General features: G+C 54.0%; 2 protein-coding genes across 5 annotated transcripts in view; both read right to left on the bottom strand.

Annotated features, from left to right (window-relative positions):
• The window catches only part of RALGDS (ral guanine nucleotide dissociation stimulator), a 40209-nt gene extending 18899 nt beyond the window's left edge, over positions 1-21310 (bottom strand). Inside the window, exon 1 of one of the 4 annotated variants that reach the window (XM_065737449.1) lies at positions 21003-21310. In XM_065737449.1, coding sequence (XP_065593521.1) covers positions 21003-21023 — 21 coding nt within the window. In that variant the 5' untranslated portion in view covers positions 21024-21310. Of the gene's footprint in view, positions 1-4270; positions 4354-8655; positions 8807-17454; positions 17601-21002 lie in introns of those variants that run through there. The other 3 variants (XM_065737448.1, XM_065737446.1, XM_065737450.1) reach the window with 3 other exon arrangements.
• Positions 21311-21330: 20 nt separating this feature from the next.
• On the bottom strand, positions 21331-26476 carry GBGT1 (globoside alpha-1,3-N-acetylgalactosaminyltransferase 1 (FORS blood group)). Its single transcript, XM_065737491.1, has 6 exons — positions 26374-26476; positions 25604-25666; positions 24754-24804; positions 24631-24666; positions 22572-22706; positions 21331-22160 (listed from the first exon to the last, which is right to left on the bottom strand). Exons 1-6 carry the CDS (start codon positions 26433-26435, stop codon positions 21476-21478), a joined length of 1032 nt encoding a protein of 343 aa, XP_065593563.1. The 5' UTR covers positions 26436-26476; the 3' UTR covers positions 21331-21475.
• Positions 26477-27246: the final 770 nt, after the last annotated feature.

The following is a 27246-nucleotide window of genomic DNA, read 5'->3' as shown; positions in this document are numbered from 1 at the left end:
GGATGTTTGCTCAGCACGGCCAACCCCACACACTCAGACATCGGAGCAGCACTCCTGTACTCCATGAGACCCAAAGCAAAGAACTGCTCAGGGCTTCATCTTTGCCTCTGAAGGGCGACCATCAGACAACACCCTCAGCTTGCTCCTCTACGGCGGTGAAGGTCCCATCTCTGAGGTCCCTTCCAACTCAAGCCATTCTGTGATTCTAGGATTGTTTCGTAGGCATGTGACCCCGGGAGTGGGAATTTCAGGAAGCCAACCACCACTGAACGACTTGATAAACAATAATAATCACTTTGTATTGGGCAAACTCAGCAAAAGCATTTCACCACGCGCCGAGCACTTCGCATTGATGTCAGCTGTGAGCACCAGCAGCAAAGATGGGTGCAGGGCCGGGTGTTGTGGGAAACCCCTCGCTCGGCTCCTTCCCATCACTCTGCAGTGAGTGTTTGGCTGAATAAACACAAACTGGCGCTCCTTCAGATCTGCCCTCATCCACCGCAGCCTGCAGCCCGCAGGCTTCCCTGCATGGCAAATGGTGCAGAACAGGCAACAAATGGGCGCTTCTGCTGATGCTGAGCCAGTGCCCTGGTTGAGCTCTGAGCCTTTGGGGCAGCACTGCAGGTTCAGAGCCTACATTTGTCTCAGCACCAGGGTGCAGTGCATGCCCCAAGTTTTCTCCCAGCACATACGAGCTCATCCCACAGCCCATGAGCACCTTCCAGTTCCATCCAGCCCTCCACTGGGCTGCTTTTCCAAGGCCCAGACTTAGCTGGAAGGTGATGATGATCATGGTGCTGATTCTCATCACTCGAATTTCTCATAAAACAAAGAACTAGCACCACTTCCTCATCCATTCCAGGGAAAAACCCTCAGACCTTGTGCAAGAAGGGAACCTGACGTCACTGCCACTCTCAGCACACCCTAAAGCTGATGTGAAGTTAGAGCATCGCTCCCAAAATCCAGAGACCAACAGATCCCAGCCAGCTCTCCTAATTATCATCAGTGCCTAATGAAGGAAGCACACCAACTCCCTGGGCATTGGGATTTACCCTCTCCACCCCACATATTTCCCACAGGCCCCGCACACAGCTGGGCACAGCGTCTCCTGCAGAGCTCCAGCGCTCGGCCATACATTATACCATGAGTCTGGAAGGCAAAGCATCTTGCAGGAACATTTCCACCCCATCCTACTCCTCGTCTTTGACAGCTGGGCTAAGTGATCTTGGAGGTCTCTTCCAACCTTTATGATTCCATGCTTCATACCAATCCACTTTGCCATGGTATGGGAGCATCCATCAGGATGAAAACTTCAACCTCTGATTTTCAGACCCGCAGACCTCTGAGTACAGACCAGAACACTGCCAGCAAGGAGAATCAAGGCTTTTTCTATGGAATGTTCACTGAACTTTTGGCTCCAAGGTCAGCTGAAGCCCGTCACACTGCAGACACCAACACATATTTCTTGCACCGTGTGTCTTTGAAGGCAGCATTTTGCTCACTGCTGCCTTTCTGACAGAGCATTTTGGTCAGCTCATGTAACAAATGCCACCTGAGGTGCTCGTAACCAAAATGAAAACAGGAAAACCCTTTTTCTGCATTGTTTAGTGATCAGCACACAGCCAGCTCGGGGCTCCTGGATGTGCTGAGTTGTAGCTTCCACCTTTGCTTGGCTGACAGCAGGGAAAGGGCAAAGCACTGGTAGAAAATAGAAGAGCTATGAAGCCACAGAAATGGGCAGGGAAAGTCAGGGATGGGTGTAACCCCTGAAGAGAGGATAAATTCCTTTCTGAAGTCAAAACATGCAATGGAAAAATAGGGTGACATCATCAGATGCCATTACATGTACAGAAACACAGCTCTGTCGATGGCTGACGTCGGGTGCAGCACCCACAATGCGCCCTGAACCCCACGGGTCCTTCGCACTGCTTCCCAAAGGGAGCACAGCCCATAGAGGAAAATGGATGGGATGGGAGCTTGGCCTTTCAGACCCACACTCAAGGGCAGGGAGTATATTTTTCCAGCTATGGTAAACAGCCAAAACGACGTGTTCAGCTGAATCGTGTAAAAGGAGCCTCTCAGAAACACGAGGATCTGGCACTGGATCAATAGAGAACTCCCAGTGGATAATAAAGAAACGTTGCTCATCGACACTGAGTTTTCCAGCCCTGCTCCTCCTCTGGCCCATTTGGTACAGTTAGCCCAGAACAGGAGCGAGGTGGAGCAGGTTGAAATGGCAGATCCTGGAAACCCAGCACTGAGGTGTACCATGCACACAGAGTTAATGCTGCAAGTACACAAGCGAGGGTACTCAAAGAAATCCAGTTAAACAGGAACAAAGCCCTTCAGTGGCAGCTATGGAAAGGGATGTTCCAGCAATGGTTCTGCATCAGGGAAAGCGTACAGCAGAAGCTGGTACAGTGTGAGAACAGGGAGCTGGGAGGCAGAGCTCCAGTGGGAGGACAGCATCCAACACAGCCCAGGGGAAAGTTCCCCTCGGTTCAAGCTGGGATGTGAAAGGCAGACAGAGATACTCAGACTATCAGTGCTGACCATGCAAGCAGCAGGAAAGGAGCCTGGAAGCAATGGAAAGGAAACCTTGCAGCCCAGAGCCTGGTTTTGCCCCTAAGAAACACGCATGGCCAAGTGGCTGAAAAGTCAATTAGAAACTGCAGAACTCTGTTGGCCATCCAGGTATTGGTAAACCCTCAGAACAAAGGATGCTTTAACATAAAAATTTTCTTCTTGGTAATGAGCACTTTAAAGGTTTCCGCCCCGCATTGTTTCAGCAGGGGAAGTTGTCTCAGTGCCTCCCAGATTTCCGTGGGGGTTTTGTGGCCACACGACCCCATCAGGCTGGCTCCATCTCTTGGAGAGCAATGCTCCTCCTGGCCACCTCAGCTTCAGGCACCAAGGGATTTCGGTTTCCATTAATATAACAGTGTCATCCTGTGAGCCTAAAATTGTGCAAACTGAGAGTGAAAATGTTTCTGCAGTTGAAACGTTTGTAAGCAGTGCCTCCCACGTGGATCTTCTGGTGGCAAACAGCACATGACCTCACACTGCAGAGGTTCAGGGAAATCCACAGGGCTCTCTTCCTCTGCACAGCCATCTCATATTCGCACAGATCTAATTATCCGCGAGCCCTCCGCCAGATTTGCATAATGTGGGTTCAGAAGTCATTTGGGGAAAGGACACAGACACAGACAGACACCCACCTGGGAGAAAGGCCATAGAACACGACCCAGGTGCTTGGAGGAGGGGCAGGGAGCAGAGAGTGAGCACCATGAGCTGCTCCCTATGGGCCAGATCCACCTTCCTGCAGCACCCAGGAGCTTTTCCCACCTCCTGCTCCCATGGCTCGCACTGGTCAGTCCCCTCCTGCACAGCCACCATCCCTTCAGGTTCATTTTTGTCACCTCAGCAGCTCACACCATTAGATATCGATGGTTAATTGCCCCGTTGTTATTTGCAATGCACCACCAAGGAGCTGTGTCAGTGTTTCCATGACACGCAACGTGGCAGCACGCAGGTGCAACGCCGGCCCAGCACACACTGAGTCACCTTCTTGCAAAAGCCAAAGTTCTGAAGAGCTCTGCTTCCCCTCCCAGTCTCAGTGGACGCTCAGTGCCACTTGCAAAGCTCTCTACTGGTGCAGCCTGGAAATGGAAGCTGGTTAGAGGTCTTTGGAGGGGCTCTGCCTCTGCAACTCAGCCGTTGGGATTGCCAGGGCCGTGCCTTGAGCTGACCCCAAAAGAGCCAAGGATAGAGGGCAGGATGGGGTGCAGGTTTTGTGCAGTGGGAAAAGCTGGAGCTGTGCCCTGCAGCCCATCCGTCTCCTGCCTCGTGCTTCCCCCATCCCTCTGCCAAATAGGAAGGGAAATCCGGGATTTTCTGCTGCCTTTCAGTAGGGATTAGTCTCCATTTCCTGGCTCTGGCAGCCTGGGGGCTGCCTTAGCATGACTCCCACAGACAGGGACTCCCCATCCCGCAGACTCCATCCCTACACCCCACAGGTACCCCAGCTGTGCAGGTCTGACTGCCCCCAGGATGGTATGAAAAGCCACTTCCCCTCCATCCTCCCTGTCTGCAGCTCTCATGCCTCATTTCAAGGACGGGAAGCAGAAGTGCAGGGGGAAAATAGCTATGACAAAAGGAAAAACCCGAACTCTGACAGCAGTGCACAAAGAAGCACAAAGGCAGAAGAAAAGGGGGAACAGAAGAAGGGTGTTTTGGGGGGTATATATATTTTTAAAGGTAAGATTCTTACCATGGAGGCAGAGGGGAAGAGGAGCACTGGGGATGCTGTCCTTGGCCACCATCAGCACTGAAGGAACACCTGAAGGTTTCGGCAGACAGCCTGCGTGACCCACACACGTGGCCCCAGGAGTTAAAAATACCAAATATCACAAGTTCTGCCCAAACAGAGCCACCAGCACATTACAGCACGGTCATATGCTCCTCTGCCGGGCGGGATGGAGCCAACCCTCACTGCATAAATACCAAAATCACGCAATGAAATCACTCTGGGTTAGCATCAGAGCCAGCTCTGGCTGCATCCAGCTGTGCTCGGGGATGGGCTGCAGCACTCAGCTGTCCTGCAAGCACATTGCAGTGAGATTGAAGGGGCTTCCTGCATTGCACGGAGGCCAGGGCTCCGGGCTGGGCAGCTCCTCGGTGCTATTTGCAGCCCACGTGGCGAAATTCAGCCCTAATTTGCTCTCTCACTGTAATGATGTGGGGACATTTCAGAGCACGATGAGAGTGGTGTGTATGTCAGCAGGAAACAAGGGCACCGGGGAAGCCACATCTGAAGGCAGGGCAGGGTCCGGCTCCAGGCAATTAATTGTGCATCTGCTCTGCAGAGACACGTCTGCAGAGTGAAAGCTGCGAGGAGCAACGCCTCACGCTGCCCTCGGCCGTCAGACAGAGCTGGTGCTGAGCAACGCAGAGGAGGAAGAGCAAAGCAGCAGGGGAACTCTTGAGGATGTCACCTTGAACACCACATCACGTCCTCAGCACGAGTTAAGGAGCAGGGCTGCCAAATGCAGCAGTGACTGGTGACCCTCTGCCCCGTCCCTTTAATGGGGGAATGCTGCTACTGGGCAGATGGGCACAGCCTTGCTGGGAGAATTCCCCAAATCCCTGGGATTTTACAGCACTCTCCTGGATCTCTGCCCTTGCAGATGAGAATTCAGCCTGGGTGACTTCTTGCACAGTTTCCAGCTTTCCTCAAAGAAGCCAAGTGATGATTCACCCCAGTAGAAAGTTTGGCCAAGAGCGGGGATGGAGGGATTTGTTGTTTTTGACTGTAATTGTGGTCAGGAAACCGTCCCAGCACTCGCTTTCAGCTCCTCCCTCTCGATAACATCTACCATACACAGGCAGTGGAAAAGAAACAGCCTTTGATATAAACATGACAAAGCCTTTGATTCATTGCTGGGCTGTTTGCAGCAGCGGCTTTGCCCCAGCACCCAGCTCTGCCCCATGACCAGGGGGAAGCCCCGTCAGTGGGGCAAAGCACTGAAGGGATGGGTGCTGGGTGCCTTGGAAGAGGGCTCAGCCATCAGCAAGAGCTCCCCAGAAGGATTGGATGCTCCCATGCCATGTGTCCCCAGCTCATCCCATTGCCCAAAGGCTCCCATGGGATGCTGGGGGTGCTCAGCCTCCCAAGCTTGGGGAGGAAGTCACCATTCCAGCCTCTTCACAGCCATCTCTGTCAGCCTGAAGCCCCGGGGCAGCTTCAGTGCCCAATTAGTGCTGGGAAGACTGCTCCATTCCCACCGGCTCCAGCCGGGATTCATTGATTGCCATTTCCTCAGCACTCCACGGTGCAACCGGAGCTGCAGAGCGGTGCGTTTCCGAGTAATGAAGCTGGAAATTAGTAACTCATTACTGCTGATCTGAAAGACATTTTTCTCTGTGCATTACACCCAAGGTAACAGCTAAAACACATAAAGCCTGAACGGGATCTCTGACAGCAGCAGGGAAGGAGCAGTGTCACAGCAAACCTGGGCACAAACCATTCATCCCATCTCCAGCTCCCCTGGGCCTGGCTCGAAGGTCAAATGAAGCTTTTATCTCCCCTTGTATGCCAGTACATTGGGAAAAATAATATAATATTAGAGGAATAAATTAGCATGTGAAATGTAATTTGACTAATTAGCCCAGTGGAGTGGAAAATGTTTGCGAACCGCTTTGAAGTCAAAGCGACTGCGCTCATGAGGACGTCATGGAGGAGAGAGGATGTGGGGGTACCAGGGTGGGCTGCGGGGGATGGAGAGGGCACAGCGGGGTGACCTCACCCCATGGCTTCCCACAGCCTGGAGTGTTCCCAGGACACGCAGCCCCAGTGGGACAACCCCTTGGGATGAGATGGTCCCACATGGGCACTGTCCTATCCCTCGTGAGAGCGGATGCTGCCGATGGAGTTGACCAACTGATTTGCCCTCCAGCTCCATCGCATTACAGAACTGCCCGAGCTGCCACAAAAAGCCGTTATGTCGCTTACAACAGTCCGCTCATTGATTTCCCCATTTCCCAGATATAGAAACTGTTACTCTTTTATTAGCAAAGCTTTGGAAATCCCTACCCATAATAGCAAGAGAAGCAGCCGGGGAAATGTTGCAACTGCTTCGGCTGCGTTATGAAAGGGGAGGACTGATGGCCCCATGGAAAGCCAACAGGAAAGTTGGGAATGAGAGCCTGAGGTGATGCTCCCCATTCAGCTGCCAGCACCCAAACGTGGGCACAGGCAGTGCACACTGCTCCATCCCTTCCCATCGTGGGCTGCAGAGTGCAAACTCAACAGGGGACGTGCACCGGGTGCACTGAAGAGCAGCAGGGCACAGTGCTGCACCCTTTCCCATCAGGTAGACCCACGGTGTGTGCTCTCATCCTTGATGACCTGCCTGGGTTCTCCAGGCTGAGGCAGCACTGGGCTGGGGCCAGTCCTGCAGTGTGGGCAGTATTCTTCTGCTTGATCCCTGCTGGAATCAATGCCTGGACCCTGTTCAGTTATTAGAGCTTCACTGGGGTGAGTGCATTTAAAATCCCAGTGTAATGCAAACCTAAACTTCTCCTGAATTCCACGCCAGCACAGCAAGGCTCTGGGTCTGCAGGTGCAGCCACCTCAGCCCCACTTGCAGGAAAACACAGCGAGCATCTCCCGCGTGGGTTTCCCTCTTACAAACACTCAGGCAGAGCCCCAGTGTAAGTGGAAACATGGAGAATGTGCTCTCCCTAGTTAAGAGTTTCATCAGGACGTGCTCACCATTTCCATGCTGCACAATGGAGCAAAAGCCCAATGGGGGCTGAGGGCAGGGGATGCCCCACCACACTGCTTAGTAAGGATGGTGAAATACCCAGGCAAGCCAGAAGAGCCCTCCAACACTGCCCAACCCCCTTGAATATTATTATTATTATTATTCTGCAATAAAACCATGGACATGATTAGCAAGGGGAGATCATTCCAAGCATGGAGGGCATCCCCTGCTCCATCCCAGCTGCTGTTCAGGTAGACTCTGCTCTCCAGGTCTGCCAATCCCTGAGTAGCTCACACCACAGGGAAACCCAGCCCCAGGTGCTGCTATGGCATTGTACAAGCTGCTGACAAACCCAGCTAAATGAGAATAAAGCTTCCAACCAAGAGGTCAGCAGCTCCCTCCCCCTCCTCAGCACCACCCGCTGCCTCCCCTCCTCCTTCCCACGGTTCCACGCCCTGCTGGCTCTGCAGTGGCCAACACAGGTATCCTCATTAGCACAGCAGCACTGTAGGTGCTGGAAAAGCCCGGGGCTGTTTCTAAATATAGGAGCCCCATCCCTGCTGGGATGGAGGGGTTGGGGCTGCACACCCCTGCAAGGTGCTCACAGGGAGCCCTCCCTCCTCCTAGAGCTCCTCTCGGTGTCATTGTATCCCCGTAAGCACACAGATAATGGAGAAGAGAGAGGGTAGCATTCTCCACGATGCACTATTTGCTCATCAGCAAGAAACTGCCAATTGGAGGCCCCTGCAGGGAGGACACACACTGAAGAGCACAGTAAGTGCACGGGCTTCCCCTGCTCTCCAGTTTTGCCTCAATGCTACCAGCACCTGGAGCACACCCCAAACCCTCACACAGCTGCAACACTGCCCATTAACCCCCTGCAAGCTCTGGAAAACATATGACCCTATTTGAGGTTCTCCATCAGCTTTAGCACAGGGGCCTTTCCTCACAGTCAGATTCCCAGCGTATTCCTGTGATGGGCAGAGTTAAGGTGACAACAGGCAGACCCGAGAGTAGGGGTCTATCTGCCTGGGTGCTGCAGCCCTGCTGCTTTGCTGTGGGCCATGGGCAGGGCAGCCAGCAAAGCAGATCCATTCCCAGCCCGGACACCTGCATCCAACCCACCCTTCTGCACCACCACCACCACTCAGGGATGCTTCCCCTGCCTCCCAGACCCCTCCTTGCACGATGCATTTTGCAAGAGCGAGGCACAGCCTGCCTCGGGACGCAGCACTTCGGAAAGGAGCGGCTGCACCCGGAGGCGGTGCCACCTTCAACTCCGCCACGACTTCACCAACCCCGGGCAGTCCCGGGGTGGGGTCACGGTTCCTGGCTGCCCCCTGCACACCCACCCGGCCCCGGCCCCGGCCCCCTCCTCGCCTCCACTCACGTCGTCGTCCTGCACGCTCAGAGGGATGTCCAACATGCACATCTGCACCGGCTGCACCAACGCCTTCTGCACGTTGAACAAAGGTTTCGCCTCCATCTTCCCCGGCACGGAGGGGCTGCTCATTCTTCTCTCTCCGCCGCCGCCCCTCTTCCAGCAGCGGCTCCAACCCGGGCGGGGAGACAGAGCAAAGACCTTTGTAACCCTGCTCGGTTTTCTCAGCGCATCTTGCCGCCGCTCCGAGAGCTCTGATTTCCTTCCCCGCAAATCAAAGGGCTGCGAGGAGCAGCACCAGGAGGCGGTGGGTGCGGGTGTGCGTGCGGCGGGCGATGCTGGCGGAGCCCCGTGCCAGCATGCCGCGGCACGCCGCTTCCCACCGCTCCTTTCTTTCTTTCTTTCTTCCTTTCTTTCTTCCTTTCTTCCGGGGCGAGCTGGGTGCTGGCTCGGGGTGAGGCTCCCAACCTCATCTACATGCACAACACCCCCGGACCCCCGCGCATTGTCTCCGAGACACAACAGGTCGTGCCGGCTGTTGATATCTGATTGCGATCAGATTGTGTTTTGCGGCAGTTACAGCCTTTCCCGCTGGCTGTTGTGGCAGCAAACAGGCAGAGCTGGAAGGATGAGAGGGTGTGAGACAGGGAGCATGCCTGAGCCCGGCTGGAGCCTCCCCTTTTCTTTCCCTCTCCTCTTCCATCCCTGCTGCCCATTGTCGGATCAGCACCTTCCTGCACTCCAAGGACCACAGCCAGGCTTAAATAATTCACACCCAGAGAGCACTCGGGAACCTGATGGCACTGGCAATGCAGTGTGGCACTCAATAAAGGCAGTGAGCAGTGGTGATTTTTGGACAGGTCAGTTCTGCGTGGGAAGCTTTGCTGCTGGTTCCACTCTTCATAGCTTCAAAATTGAGTTTTCCTTAAAGAGTATGGCACAAACCAGGCTGGTTCTGCTACTCAGAGATCCTGCAGGATTTGCACCAGCATTTCCCAGAGATGAAGAACCCCAGTGCCTCCCTGCAGGGCAGCAGTGCCCAGCACGGGAACCATGCAGAACTCCAGGAACAAACCAATGAAACCCCCCACTGCCCTCAAGCAAACCGGATTTTCCACCCTTACTGCAGCCCCCCTTGCTGGGCCCTGCAGAGATGATGTGGGGTGGGAGATGCTCGTGGCACGTGGCACAGAGGAGCCCAGCACTGCATGGGAGCTCTGGGACAGGCTCCTGTCCTCAGCACACAGATAGGGAGCTGCCTCCAGGGCCCTCCCATGCCAGCGAGGCAGTGCCACAGCCCAGGACACATCCTGGCACAGAGTCACCGTGTCCCAGTGACTCAAAGTGATACGTGCTCCCATGGGAGACTGCCCCATGCCTCACGCTGCCATCACTGGCTGTGCAATTTGCACCCAGCACGGGCAGCACCCACAGCTCTGGTTCCAGGAAGCTGACTCAAGCCTGCACCAAGCCCGTGCAAAGCAACTGTAGGATTCCCATCTCCTGCTGGTGCTTGAGTCCATGGGATGCCTCCAAACCCTGTGGTAGCACCAAGGGAGCGATGACAGTGGTGGCTGTCCCACAGCATGTTCTTCTGGTATGTCCAGAGTCTACTATGCTGGTCCCCAAAGCCCAGCAAAACCCTGTGTCTCATCCCTTACACCTCTGCCAGGCAGCTCTAATGATGCCAGGGGGATCAGCCTTCCAGCAAAGCCACAAACCCCACAGAGAGGCCGTGAAGGAAAGCCAAACACCAAGCACAACATGCTGGGGGAGTGCCAGGTGAAGCAGCACACAGGTTTGGATGTGGGAACGGCTGCTCCTAAAACCAGCTCAAACCCACAGCACTGGAACTGGGTGATGGGATCTGAGCATGGCTGCACCCACAAGAACACAGAATGGGGACAGTCATGCGGCCCCAGAAATGGCATGAAATGTCCCCTGTCCTCACCCAGGGCACCGAGGGACATTGTGCTCCTAAAGCAGAAGCCCACGAGGTGCTTTGGGACAACTCTCCACTCAGCAGAAGCAGAATGCAGAGATTCCCCCAGCACTGCAGCAGCCCAGACAGAGCAATCCCACACAGCCACCAGAACAGCAGCATCGAACCACTCCGCCTCTGGGCTGGCTGGCACAAGGGGAAGCTGCAATCCCACTCCTTCCAGCAGCATCAGATCCCCACGCACTGCAGGAGCCCACGGAGAGGGGCAGCCCTGCAGGAGAAACCCCCCCAGCACCATCACAGCCCTCGGGCAGAGTGGGAAATGCCTGCACAGACCCCCGTGCTTCCCCATTTTGCTTTGCACGGGGGGTTTATTGCTTCCTGCAGATTAAGCAGAGAAAACCCACATCGGGACCTCACTGCTTCACAGCTGTAACTCTTCCTTGGTGGGAACAGAGTAACTGTGGGGCAAATAAACAGAGCAGCCCCTGCTCCCCACAAACCCATCGTTTGGGGCACTTCACAGCAGAGCATAGCTAGGTCACTGCACAGGCAGATGCGGGTTTCAATGACAAAATTCTGCACAGGAGGATTTTGCTGCCCAGTACAGCTGCCATGGCACAAACACTGTGAATACTCCTAAACAGTTCCCACCTCTTGAACACTCCTGACACCAAGCGATGCACTCCCCAGGACAAAGGCCCACCCGAGGAAAGCCATCCCAATGCTTGGTGGATTCAAGCATCAAAGGCTTCCATCAAACTAAAGAATTCCCACAAATAACAATGGCGAGTTTGTTTTTCCAAGGAAATTTCAACTCCATGTATTGTCCACAGGCCCAAACATCACTGCATCCTGTGCATGGAGGAGAATGCTCTGCTTCAGAGAAATGATGCAAACCCAACTGGTTTATTTTCACTGCGTGAGGCTGATAGAATGGCAAAGAGGAAATAAAGCAGCGTGACGAGTGGAAGGCGAATGGAAAATCCCAGCAGCTATTCCCCTCTGATGTTTATCAGTAAAAGAAAGAGGAAATCTGCTTCTGAAAGCACAGAAACCCCAACGTGGCAGAACCGCTCAGGAGAAACCTGGTGGAATTTCCAGGGAGCCATGGGCAGAGCTGGGGGCTGGGCATGGGCTGGGACACGTGGATGCAGCCCCATGGGTTTTTCAGGGCTGGGACACCCATTCCTCAGTGCACACTCAAAGCAGCTTGGTAGTTCATGGTGCTTCTTTATGTCTTGTCCCAAATGAACTAAGAGAATAAATCCTGCTCGTTCTTAAGCCGGAGCAGAGCCCAGCTGGTCAGCACCCTGAGCTGAATGAATTCCCCAGTTCCCCCAGAATAGAAACGTATGCAAAACCAGTTTGCAATCAAGCCCTCATCAAGCACAGACAGTCCTTTAATAGCACAGAGCAGCAATTACCAACGCCAGCTATTGAAGGGGAACCAATTAGTCATCTTGGGATTCCTCCACACGTTTGCCACTTGAGAGATTTCCAGCAGCACATCCCCTTGGGAGGGAGCACACCCTGGGAGCCCCTGCGCCCCACGGGGAGGGATGGGGATGCTCTCCATCACTGTCCCTGGATGCGGTCTCCATGGAGACATTCACTGCAGCAACACAGAGCAGCAGGGATGGAGGACCGGGGAGGATGCAAAGGAGGACCTTCCCCCTAGGCAGGAACTAGGAGGTACCCACAGCCCCCCCCCTTCTGCCTCTGGGGCCATTTCCCTGCATCAGCAGCACGTGGGGCTCCAGTGCTACCATCCCACGGCTGCATCCCGCGCTGAAAGCACTTCATCCTGTTGGAATCGGTCCCGTGGGAGCTGCTAACACTGAGCTGCCACGGAGGGGACGGCACCGGGAGGGAGGCGAGCTGGAGGCTGCCATGGCAACGGGCTGATTGGGTTTCCATAACGACCTCAGAGTCGGGGACGGAGCCCGGGCTGGTGGCAGCACGCTGCAGCTCCGGGTGTGCACAAGTGAGCAGCAGGGCTCAGCCATCCCTGTGCCATCCCCGCAGGAGCAGAGCTCCTTGCTGCACAGTGTCTGTGCGACACAACAGCAGCGCTGCGGGGCACAGAGCTGCGGGCACGGGCCGGGCGCGACAGCCCCTGCTGTCACCAATGATTATTACTCGGTGAGGGTTTATTCCACCTGGCAGCCAGGCTGGAGCAGCAGCCGTCTGCAGAGAAAGGCTGGCAGCAGGAGCAGGGCGGCTCTGTGGGCATATGGCCACGTCCGTCAGGTCCTGCACACAAACAGGGCTCACAGAATGCTAAAGGCATGACCTGGGGCACCCGACAGAGCTGAAGCATCCAGAAATTCACCACCTGGAGCTCAAGCACACCCCGGCACACGCTTCCTCCTAGCCAACACGTGGCCATGGGGTTATCTGTAGGTCCCCATCTCTGCTCCATGTCACTTGTCAGACAGCAAACTGCGGGCTCAGAGATAAGAACCACTGCAGCGGCAGCACAGAGACTCCCAGCCCCATTCATGAAGCCAGGGCTCCCCCTGCCCTCCCTGCTCACACTGCTGTATGAATAAGGGGCTTGGAAGATGTCCCCACCATGTGTGGTCCCCTTCTCACGGGCTTGTTTAAGCACAGCACTTGTTGCATGGGGTAGATTTCATAGAAAGGTTTTGAGTTGGAAAGGACCTTTCAAAGCCATCTGATCCAACCCCGGGCAATGAACAGGGACACCCACAGCATACTCAGAGCCCCATCCCCTGACCTCGGGTGTCTACAGGGATGGGGTGGTCACCACTTCCCTGGACAGCCTTCTTACAGCTCCTTTTTCTGGAGAAGGTCATGTTCCTGGAGTGAGAGCACAGCAGGAGAAACACAGCTGGTGCCACGAGACAGGAGCATCCCACAGGAGCAGGGCATGGCACAGGAGGTGCAGGTCCTCCATCCCACACCACTCACAGCCATCGAGCGACCGCTGCAAATCGGATGAGGCTCAACCCTGGAGGCCCACCATTGATTCCCGTTGCCTAACGACGGGAAAGCTTTATAATCCTATTAACTAAACACCCTTGCAAGCAGCAGTGGCAGAAATACCAAGGGGACTTGTGTAAGCAGGAGGAGCCACCCAGTGCAGCACACAGCTCTGTGGGTGCTGGGGGGTCCCCCAAAGGAAAGGCTGTGACACCTGCAGGTGTGCTGCCGGATCTGACCCACAAACCAAGCAGGTCACTTTTTTTTTCTTCCCTAGACAGGGCAGTGTACAGCTGGGATGCCCCAAAATCCCCAAGCTCTGGCCTGTACCCAAAACTCCTTCCATAGAATCATTACGGTTGGAAAAGACCCCTCAGATCTCTAAGTCCAACCCCACCCCACCATGCCCCCTGACACATCCCTCTGTGCCACATCCCCACTGGAACACCTCTGGGACAGTGACCCCACCATTCCCTGGGCAGCTGTTCCAGTGCATCACCACTCTTTCTGAGAAGATATTTTTTTTCCTGACCTTTTTTGTTCTTCCCTATTTTCCCCAATCCCCTTTGATTTTCTCCTCATCCCATGCAGAATCAGTTCAGACTCAGGGGGCTCCTCCTGCCCTCCCTGAGCTGCAGCAGGCGAGCGACCCATCGGGGCAGCCTCCCTCATCCTTCCCTCTTCCCATCTGCCTAAGCTCCCTGCACACAGAGCAGCAGAGCACAACGAGATCTCCCTGGTGGATGACCTCCTGGCCTCCAGGGAGTGGGAACTCTGTCCTGTGAGCCCATGATCCCCCCCACACGCCTCAGCCGAGCCGCCTTTGACGTCAGCTCATGTCTACAAACATTGGTTTTGACCCACAGCCAAAAGTTGAAACGCGGGGGGGGGGGGGGGGGGGAAATAAATAAATAATGGTGAAGAAAGCAAATATCCGACATCCCGTGGGGAGCCCCGGGAGCACAGCAGGAAGAGGGCAGGAGTACCCGGGGTGAGCTGGGAGTTAAAAGGGTCAGGATGACACGTAAGGTGAAGTGCAAATCCCCAGGGAACGCGGATGGGCGCAGCCTTGCTGCTGGTTGGACCCAGGCGGTCCAGCAGCACGGCGTGGCTCTGATGCTGCTTCCCACGAGAGCCGTGCACTCCCACAGCCCCCAGCCATCCGCTGACCCTTCCAGCACCGACAAAGGCGGAACCCAATAAACTCACAGGGAAAACAACAGTGCCATCTGCTGCACGGCTCCGCTCGGCCCTGCGCAGCCCGGCCCGCACAAGCGTGCACGTGGGCTCACCCAGCTCACACCAGTCACAACCACGCGTGAACGCATTCCTAAGCAGCACCGAGTGATGCATGAAAGCAGCAGCAACCATCACTGGTGGGGAAGGCATCCCTGCAGCCGTCCCAGTGGCCACCCATCACTGCGTGCCCGGGGACAGCTCTGTTTTGCATGCAAGAGTAACAGACCACGGAGCGTCCCAGAGCACGTGCAGCAACAGCAGCGTGCAAAGAGAAAGGCAAAGTCACTGGGCAAAACAGGCACACAACCCCACTGCCCCACAGCATGCCACAGGTGGAGCTCAACTTCCAGCCTCTACAGGCAAGAAGGAAAACAAACAGCCCCTACCAACCTCCCAGCCTCGGTGAGCTCACTGGCACCACCCCTGGCTTCCCCCCTGGAGAGAAGTCTCAGATCCTGGCACTCAATGCCATGCGATCCAGACCCTGAGATCCCAGGGAACTCCAGGTAGGGGGTGGGAAGAGCAGGGTCAGCTCATGCAAACTCATGTCATCTCCTCCCAGAGCCAGCAGCTGTGGGCAGCTGGCATTTAGGCACCCCTGCTCCCGGTGGACTGCAGATTGGAGGCAGGTGAATCAGTTTCTCTGCCTGGAAAGCACGCTGGCATCCTCTGTGAGATATGTGTTGCTATAGCAATGGGAGAGGTATCAGATGCAAAGCCAGCACTGATGGATAGTGCAGATCACAAGGCGAGATTGGGACCCCTGCTTCTCACAGTCCCACAGCCAGGCACCACATAGGGGATGGCACAGCGAAAGCTGAGAAACACAATCCCAAAGATACCCAGAGTAAATAACCCTGAAACCCCCTCCTTTCCTCACACCGAGGGCAAAGCAAACTGACTCCAGACAACAACCTGTTCTGAGCTGCAAATCAATCCCCAGAGTGTCCCACATCGGGATTCATTCTGCAGCAGCCACTGCATCCCATGCTCATGGTCTGAGCACGAGTGGGAGCTCCAGATGGAGCAGCTGGGTTGGGACTCCACATCACTCCAGCTTCCTGCCAGCTGGAAGCCACCTTCAGACCCCACTCTCGTGCAAGTTTTAAGGCTGGAACCTTCCCTTCCCCACAAACCCTCCCATCCACGTGCTATAACTCCCCGAAGAACACACCTGCAGGGATCAGATCAGAGGTGGGAAAGGGGGGGGAGAGCCCGAGGGAACCCTCCCTGTTTGCTCAGCTTGTTTGCTTAGCAGCGCTCCACTGTTTGTGTGGGTCCTTCTCGTAGCAACCAGGCACAGGAACACGTATGTGGCACAAAGAATGCCACCGTGCAGCCGTGGTGGATGGGTGCGGCTGTGGGTGCAGCTGGAAATTCCTCTCACCTGGTAGTCACAAAAAATGATGGGGCTGAAGGAATCGCACCCCTCACACGGCCATGCATTCACACACACACACACACACACACACACACACACAGCAGGGCCTGTGCTCTGTGCCACACACCCCCCTGGGGTCGGTGGCAAACTCCGCTGCGTGCCTCAGTTTACCCATATTCAAAATGGGAGTAACTACGTGGAGCAAAGGGAAGGCGGACGTTGGGCCTTTCATATAATGCACTCCACAGGAATGCAATGTTTATTCCACAACACAGTTGGGAGACTGAGCTCAGGACGTGGTTTTCTGTACCATTTTACACCTCTGACTTTCTGGTTCTCCCCCCAGCCCACGGCCACAGCCCATGGTGACAGAGCAGTCTTGTTCCTGCCCCTTGGCAGTGCCAGGATACAAACCCCACACTTTGGCTGCCAATGCCCTTCTCCAAAGGCACACGCCACGCTCCAGCACACACACACATGCTGGCACAGCTCCTGCCTCACACTCTCAACTCCACCACAGCTAATTCAGCTTTTGTTCACAGTGCTGGGGCAAGGCAAACCTGGCCCGGACCAAACGGACCCACTTGGTACAGAAAGTGGCTCCGGGATGTGTTTTTTCCAGTCCAAAAATGGCTCCCATCCCACTTCTCCATCACAGCATCAGCCCCTTCCCTTCTCCATTACCCAGCTCCCAGGAGCTAACACTGCACACTTTCCCCCCACCACCACCCCATGGACACCAACCCCATCCCACTGCGGGGTTGGAGAGCGTGGAAATAACAAGTAAAAATAAATAAAAGATAAGCATAAATAAAAAGAGGGGAATAAAAAGTATAAAATCAGAAGAGCATCAGCACCAAAAGAAGATGAGGAACCTTCCAGCAGATTTTTTTGCCTTTGGTTCACACTCTCCTGCCCGAAAGGCACCAGAGGGTTTCCGAGCACGGAGCTTTTGCCCGTCTAGGCCTAATTTGGCTTCGCTCAGCCTCGCAAACACGGCAGCGGGGACACGGACCTCCTGGTGCCACCTGGCTGAGCGCTGCAGCCCCGCACGCAGCCAAGAACGGCCGCAGCACCGCAGCAACCGCCGGCCCCCCCATCCCATTCCTTCATCCCCACTCCTCCCGGCTCCTCTCGTCCCCTCCGCACGCAGAAAACCAAACCCACGCGCGTGGGCCCCCGCGAGCCCCGCAGCCGGGGCGCCGAAGGGGACCCCCTCCCTGCGGGCACGGGGAGGGGGGGGGGACGGACGGACGGGAAAAGTGACAAAGCCGAAGGAGGGAAGCGCACAGCTCACCTGGCTGTCGATCATCATCATGTCCCGCTCATAGCCTCCGCGGGCCGCGCTGCGAGAAGCGCCGGTCCCACCGCGGGGCTCCGCGGGGCTCAGCCCCGCTCCGCGCTGCCCGGAGGCCGGGGCCGCTCATGGGGCCCCGCAGCCCCACCGGGAGCTGCCGGCACCGGCACCGGCAGCGCGGAGCGCAGCCCGGAGAGCGGGGAGGGGGCGGGAGGACGCGCTCCGACGGGAGGGCGGGGATCGGCGGCTCCGCCCGGAGCGGGGAGCGGAGCGGGATGGGAGCGGTACCGGAGCTCCTGCATCCCCCGCACCGCGCGCTGGGGCTGCGGGGATGCTCCAGGGCTGTGCGCACGGATGCCGGTATCCCTGCGTGTGGATCAGCTCTCGTGGTTGTGCGTCTGCCCCGGGAGTGGGAGCGCAGACAGCGGCCCCCGTGGATGCACATCAAGCCCCGGGGGTGCAGAACTGCTCCCGAGTGTGTGCGTCAGCCCCCGTGGGTGTAGAGCCCAGGGCCGTGCACTTGGACTGCAAGCCGGTTGTTCCTTAGGTGCGAGGGCATCTGGCTCCGGGATGTCCGCAGCCAGCTGTCCCCGCTGTACCCTCACCCCCGTGCCCTGAGCACCCCACGGCTCTTTGGGTTCAGCCCTGGGAGGTTTGAGCTGCGGGCGCTGCAGAGAGGAGCAGCTCGCAGGCCTCGCCGTGCAGCTCGCAGCAGCTTGCAGGGTTTTGGCAGCACGGGCTGTGCAAAGCTATAAATAGAAGAGCTGAGGGCAGAGAAACGGGTCACTGCTGGGAGAGATCCCCCGCACGCTGCTGCCAGGCTGTGCCCAGCAAAACGCCTCCAATGAGGCGAGCACAGCACTGTGCTGTGCAAACAGCATCCAGCCCCTGCTCGGCCCGAAATGGGGGCACCGAGGAACCCGAGGAAAAAGCTGCTGGAAATCTCCGTGCACAGCTCCATAGAGCGTGAGCTGGTGAGGCGCTGGAGGCTGAGAGGAGCAGGGTTGCCCTGGAAACAGTGAGGCTCCAGTGCTCAGTTTAGATTGATGAGGCCGATGACATGTGCCATCGCTGAGTGATGTCAGAAGTGGGAGATATGTCACTCTCCGTGGACAAGTGCCCATGGAGGTGGGAGGGAGGCAAGCGATGCTCCTGGCTTGGGGACACCGAGCTGGCCACCAGACTCACCAGGGTCACAGCAGGAGCTGGTGGCACAGCACAGCCCATCGCATCTCACGGCTCTGTGGCTTCACACCAGCAGAACCAGAGGCTCTGGGTGAGCAGCACAGCCACGAAAGGAAAAAGCTCTGCGAGGGCTCTCTCTCTGGCACTAGATGCTGCTCCAGAGCAACATCCTTCTAATTATAGCAACACTGTCAGTGCTGAACGGTGGGGAAAATGCATATTTCAGAAGGTCTGTAACGATGTAATTTGCTGCGGGCAAAACTGGCTAGAAAAAAAATTAAAAATCATTTGGACTCATCAGACTTGCTGTAAATTAACTGAAGGCTCAGCAGGGGGACGAGGCAGGCAGTGGCTGCTGGTGGAAGCTGCCTTGCTACCCATGTGGCTGTACACCAGCTCGACTGGAAACAGTGACATTTGGTGGATCCCAGTTTATTCTAAATATAGCCCAAGAAAAGTCAAGTCAGTGCAGCAGCACTCTTACCCAAGGAGAAGGAGGGAGCTGGGGGTGGGCAGGCACTGAGAGTCACTCCCCCGATGAGTTTTGCTAGCAACTGTGGGGATTTAGTGGGAGTGAAGTGCAACTCACTGCTTCAGAGTCCTCTGGTTTCTGCTGTCCCCCAGCGCCCACCACTGTCACTGTCACCTGGAGAGTAGCTGTTGCTCTCTGCGTGGTTCCCCCCAGCTCCCTGCACAGCCCTCCCAGGGGAAGTCTGAGTGAGCACCTACAATCGCCCTTTGGGATAAAAGCAAATCCCCCCTGGGAAGGAAACTTGCTTTGTGTCTATGGAAGGGCAAAGGAAAACCCAAATAGCAAAAAAAAAAAAAAAAAAAAAAAGGGGGTGCTAATGTGGCTCCATGCAAATGATTCTTGTCCTTCTCCCACCTGAGATCATTTTTAGCACTGGAGCAGATTTGCCTTTGGGGATGGATGCACCATGCATGCCCCCTGCAAGAAGAGAAGGTTGTCAGATGGGTTCTTAAATTAGATGGGCCATGAATGATGGGTCTGCTCCAACCAAGCAGAAGGGGACAAACAGAACAAGGGACCCTTGGGAAAACAACAAGCTACGTTGTGATGCTTGGTAAAGGCCAAGTGCTGCTCCAGTCAGAAATACCTTGAAAGCACAATCAGACAATGTAAATTTGGGCAGTGATTTATTTGCATGTGCTGATTTGCTTTTCATGCAGTACAGCAAGCGTGTTTCCAAGTCTAAGTTCCCTTGGCACAAGGACATGTGATGCAGCATTGTCCCTCCGTGGCAGCCCCTACAGGAGCAGCACCACGCTGCTGCTTTGCTACCACATGCCCCCTCTCCCCACAGAGCACTGGTGAAAAATTCAGACCAGAAAGTGATCCCTGTGGAGCTCCCCCCAGCCCGTGGGTCTCAGGCTGCACAACGCAAAGGCAAGAAGCAAAGCACACTGCTGGTGCTGGGGGAAGGGGATTAATCAGCAGGAGCTGACAGCAGAAGTCTGGGCTCTCATTAATTAGAGGCATGCGCTGATTGAGAAAGCATCTCCCACGCCTCACTGGGGAGCACAGCATCCTCCTGCAGACACTCTTCTACTCCTCGGAGATATGGGTGCTCTCTGGGAACTGCTTCCAATCACAGCAAGCAGAACTGTGACGTGAATATGAATATCTGCATAGGAATTTGGGTAATCTAGCATGGCAGAAGGAAGTCCAATGGCTGAAAACACAGCCCGACTTGGAGCAGGACTAAGGCACAGGAGGAGTTGACCATGGCTTTGTGGCTTCTGTATCACTTAGTGTTTGCATCAGGCCTGGATTCTTTTCTAGGAGATGTAGCACAGCTCAGCTGTATATTATAACATCGATACTGATATCAGGAGATAAAATTATCTGGCTTATCTAGTGCAGGATATTGGACCAGTCTGCTCCTTCTGGCTTGCAAAGGGCTCCATATGCCCATATATAGCACTGACATAATGAGACCCTAGAGTCAGGTGTAGGCATTGTACACAATTCTTTTAGAACACAGTCAAGAATAATCCTGGTTTTGGCAGGTCCATGGAAATCCTGAGATAAGGATCTTCCAAGCAGGTGAGGCTGGCACAGACTCACAGTGCCTGCTGGCAGCACTCCTCACGAGCTCACAGGGAAGATGCTCACAGCTGACGTGCTGCAGCACAGAGGCAGCACACAGACCTCTGTGCTGTGACCTCAGCACGATGATGATCCATTTTGCAGCTGCTGTTGGCGAGGTGCAGCTGTTCCCCTGTGTTTGGACACCCTCCCCACCTGTTTGCCCTGTGAGCTCGCAGGCTTGGAAAGCTGCAGAGTGCCTGGGTCAGCTTCTCGTCACGTTCACGCAAAGAAAACGTTAACCCCAGCCTACTTCCAGCTCCCAGCTGAACATTCAGCTTCAGGAGAGCATCTCATTATGGGCTGAAGTCACTCTGTTTACAGGAAATGTTTCAGCTCTCGCTGTCAGCTCCAATAGATTCTGGCCAATTTGTTTCACATTGCTCAGAAAAGTTGGAAAGGACTGAAGCAGTGGATAAGGACATAGACCTCTCATACCACAGAAAAGATTACATAAGCCCCAGAGATGTGTGAGCCAGCAAGAAGGCACAGAGCACATCTGAGACTGGAACAAACATGCAGACAGCAGCATTTGCAGCCTTGCTATGAGGAGAGCCTTCTACCTGACAGTGGGCCCATTCCCACCTCCACTTCGGCTGCTGCTTCTGAAACGCTTTAAGGCTCTCATTCTCCAGAGAAACCTCCCACAGTGAGGTGTCTGCTCTGGGAGCTAACATCCAGCAGATTGGATCACGTGGAGGATGTCTCTCTGTGAGGATCAGGCGGTCAATCTCTTATCTCCTGGTAGTTCTTATCTACTGTGGAAAAGCGTATGAGGAGAATTTCAGGGGGCTTTGGCTTCCTGTCATCCCATAAATATTCAGGAGAGAGCACCTTGGAGGGTTTATGGGAGAGAAAGTATCTGTTGAGATGGCTTTCTTCCTGCCAGACTGCCATGATCCCATTGGCTTTGTCTGCCAGGATGGTCATGTGGCAAGACCTGGTGAACTCATAGACCTTCTTCACCAGCCCTCCAAACACAGCTCCTCCATAGTAGAAGTCCCCTTCTCCATGGGGGATGTAGGCTGCCGAAGAGCTCCTCCTCTCATAAGGGAACTGGCTTCGAGGGACATTGAAATAACCAGGGTGTATGGCTGCTACGATGTCACCGAGCGTCTCAGCCCCCCAGGCACTGTGGAACACCATGTCAATGTCCAGGCAGAAGAGGTAGTCCACCTCCTGATGGCTCGTCTCTGCTATGTGTAGGTTTATGGCCTCCATCCTGCGCATGGAGATCTCTTGCCAGCTGGGGTATTTCTTGATGTGCACAACATCAAACCTTCGGCCAGGCTGCAGCTGGACATCGGGGATCATCTCGGGTCTGTCAGTGAAGATATAGTAGCTCACTCGATAGCCTTTCATGAAGTGTCTCTCTGCTGACTCCAGGAAGCGGCCCACAAACCTCGTGTATCTGTACAGACAAACGTGAACAGCCCAGCAGTGACCTGGGGCTGCGTGGTGGATCACAGGGGGTACTTCAGTGAATGAAGACAAGGGGGTGTTACTAGGAACTGCTGCAAGGATGCACGTGCTACACGTGCAGTGAAAAGTGGTGGAGGACAAGGAACAAATCCATTGTCCCCACCTTGGCCAACCAACCACCTATCTACATCTCTAATTCCCACATGCCAGCTCTTCCAAACTACAGGTATCCCAGGTGCTGAGGTTATTTTACAGGCTTGTATGATTATGGACACAGCACATAGGCATAAAAACTTACTGCAGATTGGAAGAGGCTTTAGCTCTGCTGAGGAGAAGAAGAGCCCAAAGCATCTTTCCACAAGTAACCAAGAACTGGGTCCCACCAAGATGGTTCACTTACTTTCCAATGGCAAAAGCTGTCACCCCTATGGTGAGATTCAGCGGCATGTAGGCACTGTCCAGGACCTCAGGGCTGAAGGTACCTTCCCAAACAATAGGGGCCAACCATGGTGTGACAGTTAGCACATCATGACGCCTGAAAAAAGGGGAATGTTAACAAAATACGACCATTCCCTTTGGTTTCAAGACCAGTAAATGGGGAAGAAACACTGGAAAGTACACCAGTGTTGACCTCTTATGGATGGTATTGTGTTTAGATCTCTTTCCCTGCATTTTTAGTTAATACCACAGAGCACAGAGATTTCAGTTCCTGGGTTGAAATTCAGCACTGTTTATGGAATTGAAAAAAAAAAGAAGAAAAAAAAAAGTGATCCCACACCAAAATCTCATTTAAGCTTACAGGACTTATCTGCTGAGAGGAGTTCAACAACCTTGGGACTCACAGAATGGAAAGCTATGCACATTTGTTATCACTCCAATGCACGTGGCTACAGATGGATTAAAAGGCAAATACTAATATATAAATCATTATAGAAATATGCTCCGTGGCTATAGTATCATTAAAACACAGCTTGTGGCATGACAGTTGTTCTTTTTCCACTGTTTACGTATAGCATTAACATATTCAGGTAGAACTTAAGATTCTTTATATGAACTGGCATTGAAATATGCAACAGCTACAGAAAATCCTTTATCTCCTGGGTGGGAGGAGTGGAAGTGCTGAACGTACACACAGCAGAGCCTGACTGTACCCAGTGACTGTGATGCAATGCTATTTCCACTTCCTTCTTTTCAGGGCTTCTTTCCCACCTTTCTGACTTTTTAAGCAGAGCGTTGTTTACAGAATCAGACTTCCCCTCACTGTTCACATTGCCCCAGGCCACAATCTGTGTCACCCTGCTAATGAAGTCGGTCACAGCCACATGGTAAAGGGTCACACTTGGAGGCTGGAGCAGTCTCCCACCTGTCATGCTCCCAAGGCAACAGCAGCTGAAGATGTGCAAGGACCAAACCCTCTCCTATCGTAGCACACATGATTTTGAGATGAAGGTGTGCACCCACTCACCGCACACCAGGCTCCTTTTTAACCCAGCACACCCAAAGCTACGCTGTTCTCTCCTCGCTTACTCCAGCACGTGTCAGCTGATTGTGCACGTTAATTTATTCCAGTTTGGAGGTGTGAAACGTTCAGCCATAGCACAACATAGTCACAACGGCCAGGTAAAGCCTCGCTACGGGGTGTGCTTATTGACAGCAGGAGCTGCTGGAGATAAGAGTCAGGCCATGGGAGCTGGCCCAAAGGAGACTGCTGACAAACATGAGCTGACAGGAGCACCGCCTAAGCCACGTCTTGCTGCTGCTGCTGCCTGAAACCTCCCCCTTCTGTTCAAGCTCACTGCTCTGACTGCTTCCCAGGCAGACTCGTCTGCAGGAGCGCCTGTAGTTTGTTCCAGGGTAAGATCCAGCACGCCAGCTGAAGGCGTTCCTGAAGGTCATACAAGGCACCTGCTTGGTTTTGTCCTGAAATGGAGTCAGAGCTCACTCACAGCTGGTTAAAGCTACGGTGCAGTTCCAGAGGTTATAGTGGTTAGAAAACAGTCAGATTTCTTTCTGATCTCCGACAGGGTCCCTGGCAGCGATGCGTAGATGAGCTGATTGTGCTAGTGCATTAATGAGGAATATACAGTAGCAAGTATACAGTGACTGAGATCAGTCTTAGAGGAGCACGGGCAGCTGCAGGCATATCCACACCACTGGGCTCCTTGTGGAACAAGTGAGGAGAACCCCAGAGCCCTGAAGTTTGGGGAAGACCTCTAAGATCACCCAGTCTAACCATCTGGACTGTCCCTAAGTACCATACCTCCCCTTTCCTCAAACACCTTCAGGGACATAACTGCATCATTCCCCTGGGCAGCCTGAACCAGTGCCTGACTGCTCTGAGAAGAGTCCTGTCCCAATAGCAGGCTTTTGAGTGTCTGAGAGCCACGAAATAACCAAATCAAAGCCAGCAGCTCTGTAACATGTAGGATTAAGAAACAACAGCAAACAAAGAAACTTACTTTGGAGCCAGCACTCTTGGTTGCTGATAAAATAATCTGTAAAAAGGAAGAAACATCCATTGAATGATACACAAAATATGACCAGAAGAGAGGAACAATGGGAAATAGAAAGCTATTACTTACTGGGGGAAAAGCTGGACTGGCTTCTCTTCCAAATACTGGAGTTTCTTGGAGCTGCATGGTGGGATGGGAAAATCAAGGGTCCGTGATTTTAACAGGACACAATTAGCTTTAGGACCTGCTGGTGTACAGACAGCTGTCCCAGTTCTCACTCCTGTTGCTGTGCACACTGGTATTGACATTTGGGCATTGCCTGTGCACATCTTAAAGAGCTGTCAGGCAAATCACAGCTATGGCACCTAGCACAGAAGAGAACAGCAATGGGGAGAGGATAGCAGCCCTTTGAGACTGTGAGTACATCAGCACAGTGCTCAAAAACCAGGGAAGCACACACTTGTTGGGGGCTGCCAGTGCTCATTCCCTGCACATTTGTTCCTCAGGAGGCCTGAGCTACCCAAAATACACCATGCTTAGAACAGCGTTCAGAGAAATGAGTAATTTACAAGATGATATTTTCAATGACTGTGTGTCTCTCCATCTCATCCTTCTGACTTAATTTCTTCATCCAGCAACCCGGGATGCACGCATCCCAAAGCGCAGTGAGATCCTGTGTGTACACGTGTAGGTGTGTGATCACACCCCGTGAACGAACCCAACGTGAAGCTCTGTGATGATACAGCAAAGGAGACCTCGTGACCTTTGTTCATGCTGCACAAACACAGGGCTGTCCCAGAGGGGAAGCAGATCAAACAGGAAGGGCTGTATCACCACTGCTTGATTTGAGAGGCTAATCATAGATTAATCATTGCATAAAATAAAAAATAAGAGAGGGCTCACTAACAACCAGGTGCACTCTCAGCAAAGTTCAGGCCTTGTAGCAGTGATCTATGAATCTTATTACATACATACTTACAAGATTCCAGGGCAAGGAAGGTAATATGGGAGGTAGTGCACTTCCCAATTCCCAACTGCAATCCTGTAAGCGATAGCAAAGAAACATTTTAAGATAGGCAGCATCAAAACGTATATTCCTGGTGTTTCCCAGGATGTTCTCAGAGTCTGATACAGGTTGTGGTAAGTAACTGTAGTTTACTGGTTATTAAATACGTTATATTCACCTCTTTAAGAGAATACAGCACTGCTATGGCCTAAATGGGAAGCTCAGGTTAAAAGGAGCCCAGGAGCACTGAGCTGGAAACATCAGGATTCAGTATTGTTTACATCAAGCAGTCTACAAAACTGAGATCCACGTGTTTTCAAAGCGGACTCACAAACAGAGCCGTAAGGAGCAACATTCAGAGCTGAGAGGCACGCAGCCCTGCTGGCAGGGCACACCAGCACTTCCTGAAGCAGAGATGCCAGGACTCAAATCACAGAAGAGAGTCTGCACGGATTTCTTTTTCCCTTCAGCTTTGGCCATAACAGCGTGCACAGGCTGTGCAGAGCGAGGAGGCACCGTCTGGGGCTGAGGTTTTGCTGAGCAATGGGGGCACCCATTGGGCGGGGAAGAGCCGCCCCATTAGGGTGTGGGTGCGAGAGCGGATTGGTGGTGTCTGTTCATCGCTCCTCTAAGAGGAAATCCCCGCAAAACCAGCACTGTCTGTGCTGACCTGCTGTCATGCTTCCCGCTGCAGCCAAGGAGCTCACATTTAATCATTAACCTGCTTGCTAGCGAACGCTTACCAGATCAGTGCGGTGACAGCACATAGGCAGGCGAAAGATCCCACTGCCTTCCTGGAAATCATGTAGAAGAATTTCTGGTGCGAGCTGAGAGCAGCAGACCTGGTGCCAGGAGCTGCACGAAGGGCTGTGCTGCAAGCAGGGATGACAGCACCCAGGGGAGCAGTGCGTAACATCCGTGTGAGGCGGAGCATACTCCTCGTGGCTGGCAGCAGTAGGGAGCAGCCCTTGGGTGACCGACTGCCCTGAGGGTGGACACCTCCCACAAGCGTGGTCATGGTGTCACACTCAGGGTTTGTGTACTATGGGCATGGACACACCTTGAATAGACAGGGCATGTTGATGCTGGACGGGCCACAGCTGGCTGGGAGGGGTAAGGATGCAGCAGGCCGAGCAGGCTCAGCACCAGGGCTTTAAACTGGATTGGATGGGGGAATGGATACCCCTGACAACAACCACTATAATACATCAACAACTCCACAGCATGCAGTACAGAATGATCCTGTATTCAGTGAAAACTCCTTGGTCTTCATAAAGCCATGGTCATCACTACAACAAAAACGTTAGTTCCTGGAGGGTTGGGTATCTCCAGAGGTCCCTTCCAACAACTGTGATTTAATTCAGATCTCACATCCTGCTACTATGGTTTTTCCCCCTTTATAGCTCATTGCCACTATTCTCCTCATCCAGGCCCACGTCCCTGCCCATCCCCTTCCCACCCCTCCTGCAGTGTGGATCTGGGGGTCCCTTCACCCCCTTTATCATGGAAACCAGGCTGAACCACGACACACATCCATAAACTATTCAACTCCATTCCCCAATTACTCCAGTAAAGATGCAGTGTGGTAACTTTTTCTATGTTAAAGAGGACATTTA

The sequence above is a fragment of the Cyrtonyx montezumae genome, unplaced genomic scaffold (genome assembly GCF_038088225.1).
Source record: "Cyrtonyx montezumae isolate F1298 unplaced genomic scaffold, pur_monq_1.0 scaffold_20, whole genome shotgun sequence".
NCBI classification, from domain to species: domain Eukaryota; kingdom Metazoa; phylum Chordata; class Aves; order Galliformes; family Odontophoridae; genus Cyrtonyx; species Cyrtonyx montezumae.
This window is presented reverse-complemented; position numbering and strand designations above follow the sequence as displayed.

Coding starts and splice junctions, on each gene's coding strand:
- GBGT1 (XM_065737491.1), bottom strand. CDS start 26,435: ATGATTTCCAGGAAGGCAGTGGGATCTTTCGCCTGCCTATGTGCTGTC. Junction 25,667..26,373: donor GCTGTCACCGCACTGATCTG/GTAAGCGTTCGC, acceptor TATCGCTTACAG/GATTGCAGTTGGGAATTGGG. Junction 24,667..24,753: donor CCAGTCCAGCTTTTCCCCCA/GTAAGTAATAGC, acceptor TCCTTTTTACAG/ATTATTTTATCAGCAACCAA.